Source organism: Paralichthys olivaceus, chromosome 7 (genome assembly GCF_024713975.1).
Source record: "Paralichthys olivaceus isolate ysfri-2021 chromosome 7, ASM2471397v2, whole genome shotgun sequence".
NCBI lineage: Eukaryota > Metazoa > Chordata > Actinopteri > Pleuronectiformes > Paralichthyidae > Paralichthys > Paralichthys olivaceus.
The window spans coordinates 15,027,042-15,050,125 of record NC_091099.1 but is presented as its reverse complement, the minus strand read 5'-3'; the positions used below and the strand labels follow the sequence as shown (position 1 = coordinate 15,050,125).

Below are 23,084 nucleotides of genomic sequence, written 5' to 3'. Positions count from 1 at the left end.
CACAAGTATACCCTACACACTCATGCACATGCAGTCACCGAGCGACATGAGATAAGAAATACAGAATACCAAAATGAACTGCATTAACGTAACCAGCTGTTTCATTGTCCCCCGCAGCCTCTATCTGTTTCTCTTTCTTGCTTGTCCTCTGAAACAATCTGCATAGTGTGGCCGAAAGAACGGAGGCGTTGTTTGAGTTGAATGGAGGAAAAGCTGAGGGGTGGAGGGGTGCAGAGGGAGATGCTCCAGCTGTGGGGGGGACAAGACAACACAACAGCATCTCACATGTGGGTGAGGGGTGTGTGGGAGGGGGGTGGGTGTCCAGTGCAGCGGGGGCTGCACACAGTGGCATTGTTATAAGGGGGGGTGGGATGCAGCTGATAAGGTTGAGAGAAATGGATCATTCCCTCAAATCCTCCCTTCTGGGAAGCCTTGACACAAAACACTCCTGTCGCTGTATGACTGTCTGAGATGAAGGAATTCAACAAGGCCTCGCATAAGTTATTCTAAATTTTACTGTATTTTATTTTGTTCCCCAAATTTCATTGTGGAACAGGGAGAGAGGAAATGTTCCACTTCAGGATTATGCATCATACTGTTAAAAATGGAACATCCCAACTATTGAACTTCAATCTCCTAAATCAACAGTTTTATTTAAGGTGAAGTGTTTTCATACAGTTACACGCAAGTCAAGTCAATCTCATTGAATTTCCTCAGAGGGGTTTTCAGTCCTTTCAATGTATCTCTTCACACTCTGTCAGGATCAGAGGAAAACTCAGTATAAAACTGGCTGAGAGGAAAAGACCAGAAACCAGAGGAAGCACAACATACGCACATCTGTGTTCCCTGATGCAAAGACAAAGGATTTCAGCCTAAAGTTCATGTTTCAAAAATGCAGTGGTGTTTTAGAGCATGATAATACATTTCACTTACTTACTTAGATATAAACATAGTCTTAAATAATGACTGCAATAAGCGCACTGATTACGGTGCAGTCATTTTCTCGATTCATCATTTTAAAGTAGAAAACTCCATCATTGCTTTCCAGAGTGACCCTGATTTATCTGATCTCTGCAAGATGATGAAAGAGTCAGAGTTTAGAAAAACTCAAATCTCCAAACTTGTAAAAGAAACACAACATGTTACATTTACTTTAAGCTAAATGATTAACTCTGTAAAAGCTGATGATGGCTGTGTAAAATGTCAACACTAAGTGACTCAAATTAAAAAATTAAAAGAATCTCTCTGAGTGCACAGTCAAAATAAGGCACCGTTATTTTTAAAACATAGTAACCTACTTTTTAAATTATTCAAATCATTTTAACTCAGGCCATTGATTGAACTTAATGAGCATTACACTTGTTTTGAAACCTTCAGCTTGTTATTTTAAGACTTTTTTTCCCACTGTATGTTTTACAAATGTGGCTGGAAATACATAAACTTAAAATTTTAAGCACATTTAATCAACTATTATGAAACAAGAAATGGAAGATTTGGATGTTTGTCTGAGAAATGATAAATTGATAAATTGATTGTCAAAATATTGACTCAATCAATCAATCAATGCCACTCTTTTAGAAGAAAAAGGCTTCATGATATTGGAAAGCGATGGTTACAGTGTTGAATAGAGTACAATTTAAATAATACATAGTATAAAGTATATATATTATATGTACAATAGAATTTGCAATGTATAGTACAACATAACAAATGAAAACTGGTTGAATATACCGCCACTGTGCGTCTTCATCCAGCAGAGTGGTTAACAGTGAGTTTCAGTGCAGCAGCCTGGCGCACATCCCTCACCTGCCTCAGCTCCTCTCCTCCGACTCCTCATCCTGTCTGAGTGAGAGAGGGAGAAGCAGCGGAGGAAGAGAAACTACTCCACAGCAACTTTAAACAACTTTCACGCACACTTTTTTTTTAACCTAATACTTTCCTCGTCGATTTTACGCGTTGTCCCTCCGACAGATGGGACTTTTTCTGCGGGGAAACCTTAGTTTATTATGCAGCTTGCAGGAGCTGAAGTGAAGGTGCGCCTGAAGGAAAATGCTCTGACATTGTTCTCGTGACGATTTTTGTTGTCGCTCTGATTAAAACACTTCTTACAGAGACTTTGAGAGTTTAAGTGTGCGCAGCGTCACTGGAAGCGTTTGGCCATAAGGGACGTCAATCCAGCGCCAAGTTGCTGAGCAGGAGAAGAGAAGAAGAAGCTCTCCTCACAGCGGTGGATTCATGTTGAACCACAACCAGAAAAGTCACGACCATTAGAATCCGGATTCAGTGATGTACGTGTGAAGAGTTTCCCTGATCCGAATTGGTTTGGTTCGGACGACGGGAGACTTTAATGGATTTTTTATGTGGGACCCGCTAGGATGGACGTGGTAGATGAAACAGAAGCGTTACAGAGATTTTTTGAAGGTAAGATTTCACTCAGTATTGATATTATTAAAGCTACATATGTGTGTATCATTACAGGGCTGTGTCTTCTCACTCAGATAATCCGTTTTGTTGCTTTCATAACCAACGTGGCTTGTGAATAATTGTTCTAGTGACAAAAATGAGATGGTAGTGTCCAGTTGAGTTAAACCTCAGTGTGGTTTGGTTTAAGCTTAATCTGTTGCATGCACACATGACAGGTGGTTAACTTCGCTGTGGTCAGATTCTATTTGCATGTATCATGAGGCTTTATATAGAAAGTTACTAAAGTATTTGTATGCATCATGTTTTAAAGTTTTCTCTGAGGGCAGGTCATCATAATTAAAACTTAAAATGCCAGAAAAGTCAGGAGGGTTTACTGGTGCCCGGAGCAAAAGTGCTGGTGATGGGTAACAGATCACATTAAACAGGGAATCCTGAGAGAGGGAGAAAAAAACGAGGTGGAGGAGGGTGGGGTTGAGGGTTGCAAAGGGTGTAGGAATTTAAGTCAAGATAAATGGTGTGTTTTGCAAGGGTACTGTGGCACAGTGTGTGCGTGAAAGACAGACATGAGCACTGGGATTTGAACCAGTGATGTGGTCTCGACTATCAACAGGGAATCAAACCGAAATGAAAGTAACCAGTCAGTTCAGAAAAGTAGAAAATGATGTTTGTGCTTCAAGAAACAGCCAAATCAAGATGCAGCATTTCATATTGTGTCTTTAAAACAATGAGGTTTTAGTTGGTAAAGTATTTTTTCCACCTTTATGACGAGAGTTTGGGAGTTTTTTTCTGAATCATATTGGTAATTTACTAACCAATTTAGTTCCCCTGTTCTATTTGTCAACTTAAATGTCTGGACTCAATTTGGTTGAGTTAATTTCTTTGACAATGGGAATAAATCTACCTTTGTGAACTTTATTCCATCCATCATATCCTAAATTCAATATAGCCTGTCAAAGACACCACATTTACATGTATGTCACCATAAGGACTTCTCCCTGTGCTGTGATTTACAGCTCATCCCCTCATTCACATCTTTCTCAATTAGAGGTTGTATTTCTTTTCTTTTTTTTAAAGAAACTCCAGTGTCAAGTGTTTCAGGAGAAGTCAAGCGTGCATAAAAACACACAGTGTGGTTTATGTATACCAGTTATTTGCACAGAGACTTTACACTCTATTATAGTATACACAGAGTGTTGACTTAAATATACACAACCATTCATGACTGTCAGAGGTTCCCTGCCACTCTGACAGGAATTTAGTGTGTTTACATTCTTGCTTTTGGGAGTTGGAGAGATGTTCTTACTTTGACTTTGTTTCAGCCGCTCTCGCTCGCACTGAAATGTCAACTTGAACATTAAAGTTACACAGTAGGTGCTGCCTCTGATGAGTATTTTCCGAGTCAACTTTTTGTTCTCCTAATTGATCCTAATGGTATAAAACTCCTCACAGTCATGTTATTTTTCTCAGATGGAGAATTCAGGTCTTTAGGAAGGCAACATTTAATTTGCATTGACTTCAAAAAACAATAAGTCTTAAATTTTAGATACCTGAAATAGACACATTAAACACACATGCACTATAAAGGATTTTGGCAGCGGTAAACAGTGTTTTAATAGGATTAGTGAAATATGTATACATTCACACTAATGCATGGTATACATTCCTGACATAGCCCCGGTGGCTGTTAAAACACAATGAGGTGAGAGCGGTGTGTCTCCTCGGGTATTTGGCGTTCTCCGGGCTCTCCCTCTTTCTGACTCCATTAGAGTGACAGTGAGCAGACGGGGTGAGGAGGTGAGATAGTGCAGACTCTGGGTGGGTGGAGGGAGACGGGCCTGTTGAGAGAAACCCAACTCAACTACCAACCCCCTCAAAACTTGACCTTCCGTGCTCTGACTCACTTTGGAGTTTTTACTTTTACCCAACAGTTTTCTCACTCTAGAGGACAGAGTTCACACGTTCAATTCATTATTTGACGCATAAAATATCAGAAAAGAGTGAAAAATGGCCATCACAATGTCCAAATGACATAGTAATAGGTTTTTGTTTTTGTTTTGTGTGACCAAGAGTCCGAAATGCAAAGATAACCACTTTACAGTCACACAAGACAGAAAACCAGCAAATCAAACTGATGTACTGCAAAAATTAGCAATTACTGAAATAGTTAAATATCTAATTGATTCATTGATTCATTATTTTAGCTGCACTCAGAAAGTAACAAACTGTCATGTATTCCAAGCATCTTAACGACATCATCGACTATGAGTCACCTTGGTTCGAAACAAAGAAGTGCAGCAGTGGCTGATGGGAATGTGAGGAGGGAAAAACCACATGATAATGCCCAGACCAACAGAGTCATGAGAATACATTGTGTAGAAACCATGAATATTTCGACAGATGTTTCAACCCTTTTGAGTAGATGTTGAGAAATGTCACTGGATAGGAGAAAACATTGACCTCATGGTGGCGCTAGAGGAAAGGTCACAGGATCATTGAGCTCGATTAGATTAACGCGAACCATGAATGAACGAAGTTTTCGACCCACTAAAGAATTGTTGAGAAAATTTATAAAACGAGTGGATCAACCAACAGATCCATTAACTTGTGTTGATTATCAAGATGATCAAACTGTTTCTGCCAGAAATAAAACTTTGAGCACATTCACCCCCCAGACCTTCAGTCTGTTGGCGAAATAATTACGTTCCTACATCACGTTTGCCTCTGAAAGGCGAACAACTCATTACCCATGATACTATATCAAGATTCCAGTGAAGTCCCACTGTACTCCCACAGCGGTTGTAAATCTGGGCTGTGTGCTCTGATCTGCGGGGTTAACAAATCGAAACGGTTTGTGTGTTGCAGCAAGAGAAATATATTGTTTTTGAGCAGCCAGGCTTACAGTGCTTACGAGTGCGTTTTAAGTTTTTCATGGCCGTGCCTCACTCCCATCAGTGTCGACTGCCAGCTGAGTAATCTGCAGCCAGTAAATGTTGTTTATGAGAGAACTGGACCCTGTGGGACTGATCGCTGTTTGTGTTCACGTTTGTGTGCTATGATTTTAAGAGAGGTTGGCATGGAAAAGTAAAACAAGTTGATGCAGAGTGTTGCAGGATGTTTTTCTGTCTCAGTCATTGCTACAAATATCTTAACATATGTCAAGCACAGCCATAATTATTGAAATTCAATAGGAGATCAACATATGGTTTAGGTTTACTCTTGTAAATTGAATTCTGCCCTTCTACATCTTCTTATTTTTATTTTTACCACTGCCAATGAGGTTATCCCCTGTCCATTTATTTGTTTGTTTGTTTGAGAGCAAGATTACAAAAAACTACCGGAGAGATTACCACAAAATTTGGTGGAAGGATGTGGTATGGGTCAGGAAAGACCCCATTTAATTTAAGTATGGATACGGATCAGGAGCGGTTTTATGATTTTCTTTTTTCACTTTCAACATTGTGAGATAGGGCAGGAGATTTTCGCTGGTTTCCCAGGGAATGATTAACTTGATCCTGATGAAAAAATAAATCTGGCTTATTTAAGGGATGGATTTCTATAAATAAATTGAATTTAAGCAGACCTTGGCAGAAGTATGCCATTCTAGCTCCTCCTTTGCTTATTCATCCTCTTTCCCTTCCTCCTCTATTTCTTCCTCATTGTCTTCTTCTTGCCTTTCTCCTGTCATGCTTTATCATTCTTTCCAGCGCAGGCTCTCACACTCGACCTCACAATTGCAGTTTTTAATTTCGTTTTTTCTTGTCCTCGTCCCAGCCTCGTCACCCTGTAATCTCCTGAGCCAGGTCCACCGGTGCAACCAGTGTGCGACAAGGGCTGTGTGTGGTAGCCTGGTACAGCTCTTTCTCATGACTGGGGAATAATCCTCATTATAACGCTCTCTCAGCCTTTGTCAGTCACACACACACACACGCATGCATACACAATATGCATTTGCACATAGGCATGCACGCGCAGACACACACACACTCTTGTTACACTGATCTGAGGCTCTCAGGTCTGCAGAAGAAAGTCTTTCAGCCCGAGCAGAGAAACATGTGAAAAATTTAGAGGAATTTTGTTCTTCTCATCTTCTGTTTCAGGTGCTTTCATCTCAAGGACGTCAACATGCTTTGGCTACGCGCAGGTACTCTGCCGCTCTGTCTGCTCCGCTTCTCTATAGATGTGATTCATTAGTTCATAGTGTCGTCGCAATGCTCTTCACTCTTCTACCAGTAAACAAATGGAGAAGGTCTATAACTCTCAGCCTGTGTCTGACCTCTATGACACTTTCCTCTGTAGATTTCTTTTTTACGATTTACCATTTGTGTCTGTTTGTGGTACATCTGTGTTTAAATGTAAACCGTGGATTCACAATATTCTTGTGCTTCTAAACTGCCGAGCAATTACTAGACCAGCTCTGACATTGTGTTTCTTTGTATTAGTTAAACTGACATTAGTAATGTCCGACAAGTTATTTTTGTGGGTTGTTGAATCAGAGTCTGTACCAAAATACTACAGAGATAATCAGATAAATAGAGAATGTGATTAACATTAAAGTTCATCTAGTTTCAGGACATAGACTGATCCATTAAATCATTCCACAAAGACTAGTTTTATGTTGTGTTTAAAGCTGATTTCATTTTGAAATTTGATTATCGTCTCAGTACGTGTTGTGGGTGTGCGGCCAAGTTCACTCTGGTCTAATTGTTTGATAATCACATGGACTTTGTTCCTCCTTAGTAAGATACTCTGTCGGTGTTTAATCATTAACACACACGTGAAAACCTACAAATCTCATTTAGAAGCAAAAATCTGTGAAAAGTTTTAATTCAGGAGTTTTGTTCAGGTTATTTCATGTTTAACGTAGTTTTCTTTCCTCTCAGTGGCCTTGATAACGATATTTTTTTCCATTTAATATGTGTTTAAACTTTAACATATAGGCAATTACAGTATATGTGCTATTATTTGAATTAACATGGAAAGAAAAGGAAAAGCTGTACAGTCAAACCATGTTTAATGGCCACTCACACACTTAGCCCTCTGTTTGTGTTCATTTTAGATTATTACTGTGCTGACAACTCAGGCATTGAAATGGTGGCTCAACACACACACACACACACACACATACGCATTCATACACACACAAACAAGTACACGCACTCACATGCACGCGAATGCTTACACACATACACACTCCGCTCTCAGCCCCTAATCTCTGAAAAGGCCGGTCTGTATCGAAGTTGGACTGACAATCATTTCACTGTTTCTTGTTGAGCACAGCTGGATGGAGAGAAACATAGAGGGCAGCGAAATTTATACATCCAGTTCACAGCACGTTAAACTTGACTGAGTGGTTTGTCGTTGAATAATTTATCTTTCTATTCTTCTCCAGCCACACAGAAATAACAGTTAATGACAGCCTCAACCATAACTCACCTTAACTCAGATGAGAGTTGACAGCACTGGTGTGAGACGATTATTATTACAGAGGTGGAGAAGATGAAAATAAAACATCTTATTACAAATGTTCATCAACTGTACACGCTTGAGACAGAAAGTGTGTGGTGTGTGGTGACCATTCTCTTTGAGTGACCGAGTTTTGAGACAATTTCAATTTTTCTTTTTTGACGCAGACTTTGATTTAGATGGATCAATTCCAGTTAAATAACCAGCAAAGTGTAGTCTGACATTTACTCAACTCTCCAAAAAGTGAAGAAGTCACTTAACAATGTCTTTCTTCATTAGAAGTTGTGTTAGAATTTGCTAAGACCAATTAAACTTAACTGAACGCCCAAATGACCCAGTACACCGAGCTGCAGACAGGTGGACAAGATGGATGGAGACTGTAAAAGCCTTAAATGTGTCAGATCAGCATCTGAAAAAGTGGAAAAAATAGTGGAAAAAAGGTTACAACTCAGTCTTGGTAGAGGACTTGATTTTCAACCTGTGTCTTATAACATAACATCTGCTTCGTGACTTGAACTCGACTTTTCTTGGATACAAAGTTTGTCTTCACTTCAGCCCTCTTTTTGTTTTAGCTTCTTCTCTCTATCATTTTCCTCAAACTCGTGTTCTCTCTCTTTCTTGCGCTCTCCTCAGCCTCCATCTATGTACCCTCCCCTCCCCTTCCATCTCTCCATTTTTTGTTATCAGGCCTGCCAGCTTAAATTTACTGCCTATTTGGGTGGGGTGCACATCTGGATCTTATTTTAGGGAACCATCCTGCTTTTCTCCCCTCACATTGGCACGTATTAAGAGACATTAACCATCTGCTTCTCTCTGGCAACGAAAGTCAATCAGTGTAAACATGATGGTTTTTCTAAAAGAACGAGGTAATGTGAGGGTTTAAAATGTTAAATGTTACACAGGGAGTTGATGTAAATGTGACTGGTTAGAGAGAAGTGGTTTGGTTTGTGGATATATTGATTGATGGTTGAAAGACGTTGTCGTGTGTGTTGCTGTAAACTGAACTCTGGGCTTGGCTTAGACAAAGGACATGATTCACAGGATGATAAAGTTCATTAAATCATTTGCTGTAAATGGTAGCAATGTGTGGAGAGGAACTGTGACAACAACACTTACAAACTATTACGGTTATTTGGGGTTTCTGGTGAAAAGCGAGGCATCATTACGAACACAAAAGGAGGGAAAAGAGACTTTTTTTTCTAATGCTAACACAAAAATTCTTTGCATTCCCCGCTGAGTAGCTGCTTAATCTATCAGAGAAAGTGTGTGTGTGCATGTGTGTGTGTGTGTGAGTGAGAGAGAGAGAAGGTGAAAGACTGGGGTTCGCCTGCCCACAGACTTTACACCCGCTCCTTCACACCCTCCACTCTGCTCCCCCTCTCCTCTCTTCTTCTCTCACACACTCACTCCATCCCCCGTGTCCACAGTTTGGACCTGTGACAGCTTTGAAAAAGTTTCATCACTTTCTGTCGTAACATTGGAGCTGAACGTTCTGTGTGCCGCTAGTTTACATAAAGTGATTTACTCTTTTCCAAATATATGCAGAGGCAAGTGCTTGTACTACATGTTGGTGTTTTAAAGATTAAGTGGGGTCATGTGTTTGGGATTTGTGAGGCTTTGGCTATCAAAGGGTGAAAGTGACCTTGGGGTCATTTTCATATATATTCATAAATATATCAACACAATTTAGTAATTGTGGTGTGGTTCTTTCACATTCATTCTCTGGGGGGGACCAGCAATGGGGAAATGGTAACTGAGGTACAACATGGAAACCATCAACTTGAGTGATTCCAGTCTGTGTAACCAGTCAGAGGCACTGAATCATCAGTATGTGTAGTGTGTGGTGTGCTATGTGGACTACTAACATAATAAGACCGTTCATCACTCCTGAAACCTTAATCTTTAAATTATTTTCCCTCTGTGCACAGCAAATGATACTTTCTGATTTAAATCCATTAATTTAATGTAATCAAATTCTTTATGCAGATGGAGCTATGAAATTCAATATATGTTATTAGATTTGTATGATAGAATATATAATACTCAAGCGTGTGTTGAAACTGCAGAGCTGTTGTGGCAGTGTATGGAGTTGCTGAAAGATTCCCATTGCTAATTCCCAGATGCTCTCCATCTCCCTCCTCTGTGTTCCCAACCCTCCCTTCACCACAGGTCATGATATTACCAGTTCTCTGGACACAGCCAACATCGACACCAGTATCCTGGAAGAGTACATCAGCAAGGAAGACGATAGCACTGACATGTCAGTGGGGACTCCACACCAACCCAGCAACGTCAAAACAACATGCACCAACTGAATCAGATCATGTCGGTACATAGGAATTTGTTTTTTCTGATAAGGCTAATCCCTTTTTCTTTTTCTTTTTCTTCTTCTTCGTCTTCTTCTTTCCCCCACAGCTGTTTCTCAGAGGTCCACAGCGCCCCGGGACCAAATTACTCATCTCCCCAGGCAGGAGTGTCCTCCTCTGGGGGGTTGGTTTGTGGTGTGAGCCCCCCTATCCCACTACGGCAAGGAGCCCTTCCGCCTGGGCCCCCCAACTGTCAGAACACCTACCCCCCAGGTCCATCCCTGGGCCTCCGACACAACTACCCCTGCCTGGGACAGCAGCAGCAGCAGCAGCAGCAGCAGGCACACATCAAGCCCGAGCACAGGGGCCACTACGCCCCAGGGTGAGCACAATACCAGGGGGTAGATGAATGGGTGTACAAGACCGAGAAAATATAGCATTAGTTGCTACTTAGGAATGTTGAAGAAATGCTATTGATGATTCACATTTACACATGAAATCAGAAAAAAGTTGCAGCAGATGACAGGTATTTCCTTTTTTTAAAAGTCCACAGCGAAACCAGACACACACCCTACTACAGGTCCATTATGCAATCAATACCTGATTAAGCTTCATTTGTACAAATAAAGCATTAGATTGGTCAAGAGGGGGAGGGAGACTGATAACAGACACAGAGAGTCAAATTACATCCTGCAAAAAAATATCCTGACGCACACAAGCTTGTGTAAAGAACTCAAACTAGAAACGAACTCCCAAAGGAAAGTTTCTCCCTGAAAATGATGGCAGTTTAAATGTGATTGTATGTACGTGAGGATATATGAGGGAGAGATGAAGCATGGTACTCTTTGAGCAATTTCTTTACTTCAGAAAGTCTGACATTATTGTGTTTGTGGATATAACATCTACTGCTTACTGTTTTTCCTTCAGGACACTACCTGAGTCCCCCCCAGACTCCAGTTCAGAGCCCTACTCTCCACAGCAGGTGAATGGTAAGTAACACACACTTTTTATTCAAGATGGTCACTGCAACGTCTCTGCTGAAGCCAATATCTGTTACTCATCACTTAATTGTTTTAGAACAGAGCATAATGGTGCGGGGGGGGGGGGGGGGGGGGGGGGGGGGGGGTCTTTCGTTTGTGAGTAAAAACAAAATCAATATATAAAGGGAGTGTATCTGTTATTTATTAATCTACAGTTTACACACATTGTCTAGAAAATCATTTTCATTTAAACTTGGTTTATTTAAGTCAGTCTCATTTCAAGTGTCTCCACAAAGAATGGACCGGTGTTTCAGTGGCTTGTTTCAACACACAGCTCATACAACAACAGCATTCAAAGTCATTATGTACTTCTTGCCGCTGTGTTGGTCTTGCCCATTAGTAAAAAGGTGTGGATTAGTGTTATCTGATGGGCAGCCCTCCAGTTTGAAACAGTGCAAAGTGCCTTTAAGCAAGGTTGGAGGAAACTCTGTAAATTGAAAGGATCAATCTGTACTCTGTGTGAGATCATGAAAACCTTGAGCTCCATCCTCAATGTATCTTTCAGATCCTCACATGATCAGGACCATGACACCAGAGAACATGTGTCACATGACCCCAACGCCACCAATACACTATACGAGCATGCATCGGGACATGTACCTCAAGCCCGAGCCCATGATATCGCAGTATCCCATTGGCCCAGCCACAAGCGGAGGTGGAGACATGCAGCAGACGCAGATGCTCCATCAGCTGCTACAGCATCCTCAGGGGCAAGAGTGAGTCATGGTGATATACAGGTGGGAGGGGAGAAAGAAGGGAGGGAAGGAGGGAGAAGTGCTTTCCAGTTCATATGGAACAGAGAGAATTATGGGAAGGAGCGGTAATATGAACTTTTTGACCGTGTTTCCATTTTCTCACACACAGTGGCATCCCTGTTCACCAGGCCAAGAAGAGGAAGCACTCCGACTCGCCCAACAGCACCCTCAATTCCCAAATCCTCACAGGTATCATCAAACAAGAACCAGGTAGGCAGGCATCTTTCTTCTCTCCTCCATCTCCTCTATACCTCACGCTCACCTGCTCTTAGATAATGAAGAGTTTTGCAGAACAGTTGTAGACACCCTTAGTGATCCTTGGTCTTGTTTTAATTGCCGCCATTTCAAACTCTTTGTCACAGGTTTAATGCAGGATGCAGACAACGCCTACCTGGACCCAAACTATCAGTGCATTAAGTGGCAACCTCACCAGCAGAACAAGTGGACACCACTCTATGATGCAAACTGCAAAGAGCTGTGGGTTTAAATTTACGTTGGCACATCTTCACATCCTTAGGTCTTTATTTTGGAACAAAAAGAGCTGAAAGCACACAGAGTCAAAAAGAAATGAAAGCAGCTATAATTGGTTAAATGGATAATTCAGCAAAGTTTACCGTGGGAGTGGTAAAGGAAAAAGCGGGGTTGGAGAGGTCCACGAATTCCTCAGAGGTGAGCTGTGCGGGGGAGTGAACAAGCACAGGGTTTCGGCTTAGAAAGACAACGTGAGGAGGGGGTAAAGGGATAAATTAGTGTACATCTACTCTGGCTTTTGCAGTGCCAAACTAGAGAGAAGTATAGGTAGGGAGGGAGGTTAGAATGAACTCACAAGACCTTCCAGATATGTTATCAAAACCACCTGGCTGCCCATCACAAAGATTCAGGACACCACTCCTACATAAAAAAGAACAGGAGTTTTTTATTTGTTTAAAACTAGATTTTAAGTCTTTCAGAGGATCTTAGTCGCCTGTGTGATAAAGTTATGTCATGAAAATAGAGGCCCAGGGGCCCTCGGGGTGTTGCATGGTTTCCAAGGCTCCCAAACAAAGATGCAAAATTAATTTTAATTCCACGGATTATTAGCTTTGCTAAAGAACAATAGAAACATTTTCATACAACTTCTCACACAACAGCATAAAATGTGTATTTTTGTATAATGTAGCGCACATTGTATCTGCTCTCTTTATATCTTTTGGGGATTTTGACCTAAACAACATGGAGAAGCTTGTGTAAAGAGCATCGCCCTTTACATCTGGCATAAATCAAATGCGAGTTGACATCAAATTATTCACAAATCATAATCTCTCTCTCCCTGTCTTTAGTCCGATGCCAACCTATCGCGTTGATGCAGACAAGGGTTTCAACTTCTCCTTGTCTGATGACGCCTTTGTTTGCCAGAAGAAGAACCACTTCCAGGTCACAGTGTACGTAGGCATGCTGGGCGACCCCAAGTACATCAAGACGAGTGACGGCCTGCAGCCCATCGACTGCTTCTATCTTAAACTCAACGGGGTAAAGGTGAGTGAAGACAAAACAAGAGGAATAACGTGACAGATGATCGTAAGGTCTATAGTGTGACCAGTATTTTTTATTTCTGTCCTCATTGCTAGGTGGAGGCCATAAATCAGTCCATCAGTGTGGAGCAGTCACAATCTGACCGCAGCAAGAGACCGTTCAAGCCAGTGCTGTGAGTCTGAACACCGAAGACCAATTATTTCAATCAAGCCAAACAACATTTCACACAATCATAGATATCAAACCCCTGAATATGACTGATTCTTTTCATCTTGATCCATGGAAATTGGTGAATTGGTCAAAGATGCTTCTCAATCTCAAAGAAAGTAATAAAAAAATTCTGGATCTGCTCCTTTGTCCAGATCCACGGCAAAATGTTCTGTTCCATCTTTCCACCAAGTTTCAAGGAAATGCTAATCCTAACAAACGAAAAAACCATTTGACCAGGGTTAAATGATGGTGCTCGTATGTACAGTGAAACTACTCTTTATTGCTGTCATCTTTAAAAGAAGCATTTACTTCTGTGAAAATTACAGAGGGCAAAATCCTGCAGTCCTTGTTTTGTTCGGTAGTATGTTTACCAGAAGCTAATATGAGACTGTAAATAAAGTGGATGTCACTGTTCTGTCTTTTTGTTCCCTGTTGAGATGCATTGGAGGTAGATTTTGCACCACGAAGACTTTAAGATATCCACTTTAGAAAGATTTATCTATATTTAGATGTTGCAGCACTTAGATTGACACCACTTTTTAATGGCCAATGTGAACAGAAGGGAAGATGGCTGCAAATACAAGCTGTTTCAGTGTTGACCTGATGTTGGCCTGTCCTTTCATTGACCCAAAAGCAGTCTGCAGAGTCTTTTTGCATTAATGTCTCTGCAATGTGGTTTCTCACAGCGTCACCTTGCCACCAGAGCAGGTCACAAAGGTCACAGTGGGGCGGCTCCACTTCAGCGAGACCACGGCCAATAACATGAGGAAGAAGGGCAAACCAAACCCTGATCAGAGGTGAAGCACATGTCATCACCTCATCATCGTCACTTTATTGACACTCCCGTGAAAAGCCCCAGTCATCACACTTTCTCCTGATGTTTTCCTCCTGGCAGGTATTTCATGCTGGTGGTGGCGCTGCACGCTCAGTCCCACAGTCAGACCTACACTGTGGCTGCTCAAGCGTCTGAGAGGATCATCGTCAGGGTAACGTCTGGCCATGTCTGTCTGCCTCCTACAACAATCATATCCCTTGTGAATGTGTACCTTTCTCTTAGTCTGCTGCACACACCTACATGCACTTCAGAATCACTGTGTAGATCCCAACATCTCCATTATCTGTCTTTTTATCTGCGATTTTCTAATATTCAAAATTCAACTCCAGAATAAATTGTTTAGGAGAAATTCAAATAATGAAAGAGAAGAGTATTGTTGCCGTCCTGTGAAAAAGCATGTATCTTAATACACGTCAATTGGTTTTTAAGTAATTTATTTAGTTTAAGAATTTGAGGATTTTTTTCAGCACATTCCTTCAGTTTATCTTAAATGTTAAAAATGCAAATTTACAGCCACATGGTTTTCACTGAACAGCAATGGTATTGCACTAATCTCAGGTGTGTAAAGCATGGAATGACAATATTGTTGACTGCTTAAGATTATTAAATATCAGAAGAGCTATTTGAAAACTACACAATTTATAATTTGTAATACATTTCAGTATATTTAAACCGGAACTTTAATCTATTATATTAAGTAAATCTTTTACACATGTTTTGAAGGAGCTATTCATACATTTTGGCAAATAAGCCCATTTGCATTCATTACTCATATCTGTATAATCAATATTAAGCTTAGCATATAGCATCAAGACAAAAGACCTGTCTCTGCCCCCCCCGAAAAAAGGCTATGACAAAATTTAAAAAATGTATTACCTCAAAAACTCACAACATTAATGTCGGTGATTTTTATAAAATGTGTCATGCACAAATAAAGCCAATAATCATATTTTCCTAAAATGTCAAACTATTCCTTCATATAATTGGATATTTGTGGATCCATCTATCTCAGATACAGGTGTGTTGCAAAGTGTCATTTCAGTCTTGAGAAAAGAAGATCCCACACACTGCTCTCAGTCAGAATCACAATTTATTGATCATATATATATCATATCATTGGTCCCTCATCAAAAACATCTTCTTTTCTCAAAAATATCATCTTTCCTTTTAATATTTTTGTCATTTTTATTTTTCAAGATGTTTTTTTAGAAACGTCCGAACCATGGTTTCTGTGTGCACCTTCTTCTCTTTGTCATAGGCATCCAACCCAGGCCAGTTTGAAAGTGACAACGAGGTGCTGTGGCAGCGTGGACAACTACCAGACTCAGTCTACCACCACGGGAGAGTCGGCATCAACACCGACAGGCCCGATGAGGCCCTCGTCGTCCACGGCAATCTGAAGGTCATGGGCTCTCTGGTGCACCCGTCTGACATCAGGGCCAAAGAAAATGTCCAGGAGGTCAGGATGTGTTTTCAAACTGTCAGCGTCTCACTGTGTGCCTCATGTGCTCGTCATCATGGCTCATGCCCTCACAGTTCCCTGACTGGGCAGTTTAACTCTGAGTTTTGTCATTTCATTGTACTTGACCCAAGCATTTTCATCTGCAACATGGACGCTGTGTTTCCACACCATCTGCATGGATGTCATTGTCATTCTGCCTGTGTGTAGGTCGACACCACAGACAATTTGAAACGGATCTCTCAGATGAGGCTGGTCCATTATCAGTACAAGCCAGAGTTTGCTGCCACCGTGGGCATAGAGAACACTGCAGACACCGGTAACAACCTCGTGAATAACCTGTGATCAACTGTTAATGTTTAGCTCCATTATCTCATCTCTTTGTACACTGTTTACCATGTTTTCATCTTAAAGGTTCAGTGTGTAAGATTTAGGTGAAAGGGATTTTTGGCAGAAATTAAATATTAAATAATCCTAGTGATGTTTTCACTCGTGCGTTTAATCTTAAGTGTATGAATTGTTGTTTTCCTTACCATAGAATGGGCCTTTTATATATAAAATGTATATTTACATGGAGGGGGGCGGTCCTCTCTGTGGAGGCCGCTATGTTTTTAACAGTCGCCCAAACTGGACAAACTAAAACCTTTTGAGTTTTCATGACAACTGAAGTTCACCACAAGTTCTCTTTCATGTTTGGAAGGAGAGGGGATGAGGAGTATTCAGCTGCAACATGCAACTTCACCTCTAGATGTCTACACACTGAACCTTTAATATCTTAATATTTGGTCTGTGTTTTGCTCCATGTGCATCATTATGAAAGCCTTTCTCATATATTTTGCTTCTTTTTAACTTCAGTACTTGTTGTATCCCGCTGCAGGAGTGATCGCTCAAGAGGTCCAGCAAATCCTGCCTGAATGCGTGAAGGAGGGGGGTGATGTGGTGTGCGCCAATGGAGAAACGATTCCCAACCTGTTAGTTGTCAACAAGGTAATGACCTCATACACACATACTGTACATGCAGCACAGACAGAGGTTTCTTTGAGACCCACTGACACCTCTCCCTCTAATTTCAAAGGAGCGCATCTTCATGGAGAATGTGGGGGCGGTGAAGGAGCTTTGTAAGCTGACGGACAACCTGGAGACGCGCATAGACGAACTGGAGCGCTGGAGTCGCAAGCTGGCCAAGCTGCGTCGTCTCGACAGCATGAAGAGCACTGTGAGTGGAGGCACTGTCAGGTGAGAACAAGGACTAATCCAGGCAGATTTACACTTAAACATGTGTGTTACATGTTGACAGATAGCAACATGCATGAGCGGCAGGAAGTGATTTATTACTTTTGTCATTCTTGTCCATGCAGCCAATCAGGAAGCTATTTTAGCCGGACAGGAAGTGGCCCGCTCAAGAAGAAGACGGTCAAACCTGGGAGCAAGGTCTGTGGTGATGCTTGGTAATTTAAATGTTCTAGAGCTGCCAATTTAACAGCTTTTAATGTATGTTATCTGTTATTTTAAAATGCAGAGCTCGCCTCCAGATCAGGGCTGCATCAGTCAGAAATTCATGCAGGGAACCATCCTGGCACTGGTCATTGTCATGGCCTTCAGGTAAGACTGAAACATAATGTGTTTAAATGACCACTGGTGGAAAGAAGTATTTCTGTTTTATCGGTGCACATTATAATACGTTACATCTTTATTCGTCTCCCCACAGTGTCATTTCCATGTCTGTTCTTTATGTACTGACTCTTCACCACAGAGGAGACGTCACAGATGGGTATGTGCTTTGGATGAGACCACACACTTCTGATTTATGAACAAAGAAATCAAACTTCTTCTCTTTAATACCTCTCAGAATAATGATGTCTGTCCTCACTTTCCATAGCTATGTCCCTTCCTGTGTTCTCTACATTTCTTGGATGCCCATCTTCACTGCCACTGTAACTTTCTGTCCACCTGTCTGCCCCTGGTACGCTTTCGACACCTGTCTTTTTCCTGCAACTCCTCTCACTGTCTGACCTACTGTTCTCTTTCAGCCTTATCTTTGATTGCTTAGTTGGGTGTTTCTTCTGTCCCGTTTGAAAGGGGATCGAGATCATGAGTCACGTATTCAAACACGCCAAAAATACATTTGTTTTTAAGTGCATCATTGTTTTAGTGAAAGCATGCACTTGACCTGTTGTACCGTGCTGTGCAAATGGTGCAGGTCCAGGGCAGCACTGGGATCTTCACGCAAGAGTGCCTCACTGTCCACCACTCCTGCACCTGGTGAGTGGAGAGGACTTGTAGGATTTAAGCTTTCTGTTGAAAATCCCATTAAAACTACAATTAATATGCTCACATGTGAATATAAACATGTTATCCTATAAGATCTGATCCATTTCTGTCACAAATCCTGCAGCTTGCTGTTCAACCCCCGTCACAAACAACCAATCAACCACAGTTTTGACTCTGAGTAACAACCAATCCACAACAGGTACGTCAGTAAACATGAGATGTGATGTCCTGTATTATTTCGGTGTCTTCATGACAATCTAATTATCGTCCTCCTCTAGATTTAGGCAGCCTGGCTCCCACACCAGGCGTTATCAGTAAGAAGGCCAAGTCCAGAGCGATGGACAAGGATGGCCACAGTAGAAACCGCCTGAGTCACACCTCAGCCCCTTTGTACTTTGCCAAGTCCAAAAGGCCGGCACCGACCGACCTGGACAGCGCAGGGTCTACCAACCGTCTGCCAGGGAGTCAGCCAGTGCCACGTAGACAGCGCAGCCTACATACAAAGGGTAAAATTCACAAACTCAGCCGAGACATGGCACTTTCTTCACACACACAATATGCAGTATGCAAACACAGTTAAAGCCATTTGTTTGACAGGAGCAAACAAAGCTTGTTACATACTGTACAAAGGAATGCTAAGGGTACTTTGGCTCATAAGGCTTCTTCTTGCTTTTGCAGAAGGAAGGTCAGCTCCCTCTCTGACCAGTCTACATATTGTTGAAACCAACCAAGAGATCACAGCGCAAAGTTGTGCAACACCCAAAAGCTGCAGGTAAATAGACACTGATGTCGGACAGACGGGTGACAAATCAAAGGAAGGTAAAGTTTCTTAGTGACCACTGGCTGCCAGAACAACTTCAGTATGAATCAGCTGTCGGCCAAACTCAACTCCTCCGAAGGTGTTCCCTCATATTTCTGTGATGATAGTGGAGAGAGCTGATTTCATTCTCCCACAGCTGTTCTGTTGTGTTAAAGTCTGGTGACTGGGAATGTCATAGCAACTGATCATGTTTGAATACAGATCCATGTGTGCGGATACTCATTTTTTCCCTCTATGTTTTTTTTAGCTACACCATATCACTCCACGGAAAAAGAAATTCCTCCACCTCACAAATTACTTTGTACATGACGTGAGTATACATCACACTATCTACCTAATACATGCAACCATGACACTTTATTGCACTGCTGTAAATTCCTAATCATTTCCTGGGAGGATCACCTGAATGGACTATGGCTCTGATTACAGATAAAAGATAATACAGACAATACTTAATTGGTACAACAAATGACCAATTGATTTATTCCAGTTAATTGCTAAACTCTCTTAACCTAGACTATTATAGTCATGCACAGCATGCAGCTCAGTGCAATGTTTTCAGAGGCAAGCGTACATTTCAACATACTGTACTTTAATTATAATTTAGCTTTTAAACTCAACACAACTAGTACAACAAATATATATCTATTTTTTTATTATTATTTCCAGTTAACTTACAAGAAATTATTGGAAATTTGTTGTGGAAGGAAAGACCTACAAAATACTGCATCACCAATTTGTTGTAGGTCCACAAAGAACGTGTGGGTTCAACAATGTGGAGCCACCAAGGGACGGCTATGCCCCAACCACACAGAGGCAGCGCTCTACAGGGGTCAGAGTACATCAACAAAGGTACATTATAATATGTATATTCATGATCTCCCATACAATTAAAACATATACAATTCTGTTTGTTTCGAATCCTGGTTGGGGGTATTTATTGTGTGGAGTTTACATGTTCTACTCGTGTCAGGGTCGTTTTCCTCCAAGTACTCAGTCCAGAGACATGTAGACTGACCTGAGGTTAATTGGAGTCTATTAATTGACCATGTCTGTGTTAGCCATGTGATATACTGGCGACCTTTCTCTAACCCCCCTACGGCCCTTTTAGGATAAGCAGTATAGATAATGGATGGGAAACCTATTTTCTCCACGGGTGACTTACTGTAAATTACTCATTTTTTTCTCTCTGCTGTTCTCCAAGGGGACTCGTCACATGTGGTCAGTGCCTGTTCTGTCGTTCCAGGACGTCACCTATCACTTCCGTGTGTCCCTGTCTGTGAGTAAAACTCTGCCTCCAAAACACGTAGCGTGTGGTAAAGTTAGTTCAAGTCAAAATATAATATAAAATAAGTAACATTTAAATTGCTATTTCAACTCAATGAAGTAAATTAAATAACTTAATTTAAAAGAGTAAATTCAACAATTGTAAAGTCAACTAAATATATAGGAAAAAAAAATATTTAACCTCATCTAAAGTAATTCAATTGAATGGATGAATTAATGATTGTTATGTCTGTATGTGTTTCATTGACAGAGTGAAGTGAGTTGTGCCACTGAAGCAGAAACCTCATCCCTCTCTGACTACCATTTTCTCATCCAGAGCAGCTGTGTGTGAGGAGGAGGACGATTTGCTCCACGTGCCTTTAAACACACCATGTTTCTCCTTCCATTTTAACACTGTTGTGGTGGGAGAGGGTTTTTGTATCATTCTTGTATATTATTTTTAAAGAGATTTAATACAGAACAAACTATATACCACTGTCCCACTGTAAAGTCCTCCACATATATTTGCATTCAGACATCTCTTATTGCTGTGATCACTGGATTTTCAAACACTGTTTCACTCTCTTTTTTATCTCTGTCACTGAAAATGTTGTCAATTGACAACTGTGTGTTGTCACTGTTCACTGCTATTGTGAAAGTAACACCCATGATAGCTCACTTCATTACTGATCACTATGTCCTCTATAGTTAACATACGTAAGCCATATCACTTTTTTAGGGGATTTCACATTTAAATCTAAAGTCCAGACTAAGACTCTGTAGATGACACTGCACACATTTTTGTGTTAAGTTTTATAAAAGTGTGTGTCTGCCTGGACACAGACACCAATGTCAGATGAAAACAGCAACACTGTTCACTAATTGTAAACACTGGAGAGAAGATGACTGGCCTCTGCTGAAGGCCCTCAGTGAATGGTTGCAACTCACAAAGAAAATATACCTCAGTAGTGAACACTGGCAAACCCTGGGTCTCTACAGTGGAGCTTTGTGTTTGAGACTGCTGCAGCCTCTAGACAGTCTACTGTCTCCTCACACAGTGTCAGACTAAACGCTGTGCACAGAGGAACATACTGTGCAGAATTTCTATCTCAGCTGTGGCGTCAAATCAAACATTAAATTGTTGCATGAAATGTTAATGCAGGGGATTAAACTTAAAAAATAAATTCTCATGACGAGTCCTTAAACGAAAGCGTCCTTTTCAACATTTTTACTGGATAAAACGCGATAAGACTGGAGAAGTAAACAAACCACTGGAAATGACCATGTAGAAACACTGACGGCTACTTGTATCTGATAATGGATAAAGTCCAACACTGACAATATTTCAAGAAACACTGGAATAGGTTAGATTGTATGTTGCTAACTGGAAAGAATGCTGGTGAGGCAATAAATGGCTTATATCATTTCAGTGCATGCCCAATCATTTGTCTAAAACGGTACATCTCAGCTCAGAGGCAACTCTGTGAAACTGCATGTATTTATGCAAAATTAGATAAGATACACTGGACTCTTCCATGTTTTTCTGTGGGGGTTTTGAATACTTTCACTTTTTTGTGCCTATTCAATTAAGTATACCCACTCATAACTTTTCATACAACTGACTTGTAAATTGTTTTTCTTTCTGTTATAATTTCTTGTTTTAAAAGCTTTCACCTTACTTACTCAAACCACCATCTATATGTTGCGTTTGTCAAAATTTGTTTTCAAATCCATATTCCCTATGTAAATGCATTCAGAAGAAAAAATAGTGTATTTCCAATGTAAAATCAACATTATAGGAATATAGGATGAACAGCTTTCAGACAAAAGTTTTTTGAATTTGTCGTAATATGAATACTATAATGTTTTGAGTATAATTATTATGACTTCAGTGGGTATAGTGTACTATTTCAGCTTATTTATAATGCACCAGCTAGCATAATGAAACCACTGTAGCACTTTTTGCACTGTATATACGCAATGAACTGCTTCTGCTCTGTCCAGTGCACCAGATTGGTTTCACATACTCTGGTAGAACTGCATTGCATGTAACTGTATAGCTTCATTTTGTTACTACCAATGCTCATTTTTATGTGATGTGTTTTATGTAATTGTTTTTATAGTTCTTTTTTGGTTGTTGTTTTATCAATAATATATTAACTTTTCGCTATTGGAGCCCAGAAATGATTGATAAGCAAGAGAAGACACACATTTTATTTCTAATTTTAGCACTGTTTGTTATGAGAAAATGCCATGACACTAAAATGTATTTTAATATCACTACTTTTACTTTTTAGCCTATTTTAGCGCTACATTTTCAAAGCATTTTGTCAAAAAAAATATGCTGTAATACTATGATTGCATGTAGTAAATAAATTTGTGATTGATCTTTGTGTTTGATTGTCAACCTGGTTTGAGCTGGAGGCCAGTTGTTCACTTTGTCCAATAGATGGCAGCAGAGTATTTATGAACAGTAGAACGTGTGTGTGTGTGTGTGTGTGTGTGTGTGTGTGTGTGTGTGTGTGTGTGTGTGTGTGTGTGTGTGTGTGTGTGTGTGTGTGTGTGTGTGTGTGTGTGTGTGTGTGTGTGTGTGTGTGTGTGTGTGTGTGTGTGTGTGTGTGTTGAAAATTCGAAGCCAGTTGTTCACTTTGTCCAATAGATGGCAGCAGAATATTTATGAACAGTAGATGTGTGTGTCTAATTAACGTAATTGGTCAAATTTA

General features: G+C 40.7%; 1 protein-coding gene across 5 annotated transcripts; it reads left to right on the top strand.

The window, feature by feature from the left end:
• The first annotated feature begins 1,763 nt into the window (after positions 1–1,763).
• On the top strand, positions 1,764–22,749 carry myrf (myelin regulatory factor). 5 transcript variants are annotated; one of them, XM_069528590.1, is made up of 28 exons: positions 1,765–2,421; positions 6,522–6,565; positions 10,057–10,147; positions 10,303–10,575; positions 11,121–11,182; positions 11,739–11,949; positions 12,098–12,198; positions 12,351–12,465; positions 13,308–13,503; positions 13,596–13,672; positions 14,397–14,507; positions 14,606–14,711; positions 15,804–16,004; positions 16,215–16,323; positions 16,882–16,991; positions 17,080–17,240; positions 17,363–17,435; positions 17,524–17,606; positions 17,713–17,775; positions 17,884–17,967; positions 18,205–18,266; positions 18,400–18,474; positions 18,554–18,781; positions 18,954–19,047; positions 19,343–19,405; positions 19,842–19,947; positions 20,300–20,374; positions 20,633–22,749. In XM_069528590.1, exons 2-28 carry the CDS (start codon positions 6,547–6,549, stop codon positions 20,711–20,713), a joined length of 3,030 nt encoding a protein of 1,009 aa, XP_069384691.1. In that variant the 5' UTR covers positions 1,765–2,421; positions 6,522–6,546; the 3' UTR covers positions 20,714–22,749. The 5 variants fall into 5 exon arrangements, with proteins under 5 accessions (XP_019934282.2, XP_069384691.1, XP_019934281.2 ...); XM_020078722.2 differs by lacking the exon at positions 6,522–6,565 and having other exon boundaries at positions 12,098–12,177; XM_020078721.2 differs by lacking the exon at positions 6,522–6,565 and having other exon boundaries at positions 14,606–14,696.
• The last annotated feature ends 335 nt before the right edge of the window (positions 22,750–23,084 follow it).

Bases quoted from the DNA above. Each gene is read 5' to 3' on its own strand.
- myrf (XM_020078720.2), top strand. From the start codon at position 2,376: ATGGACGTGGTAGATGAAACAGAAGCGTTACAGAGATTTTTTGAAG. The intron at 14,508-14,605 runs GTGAAGCACATG...TCCTCCTGGCAG, and splicing joins AAACCAAACCCTGATCAGAG to GTATTTCATGCTGGTGGTGG. The intron at 17,776-17,883 runs GTATGTGCTTTG...CACTTTCCATAG, and splicing joins AGAGGAGACGTCACAGATGG to CTATGTCCCTTCCTGTGTTC.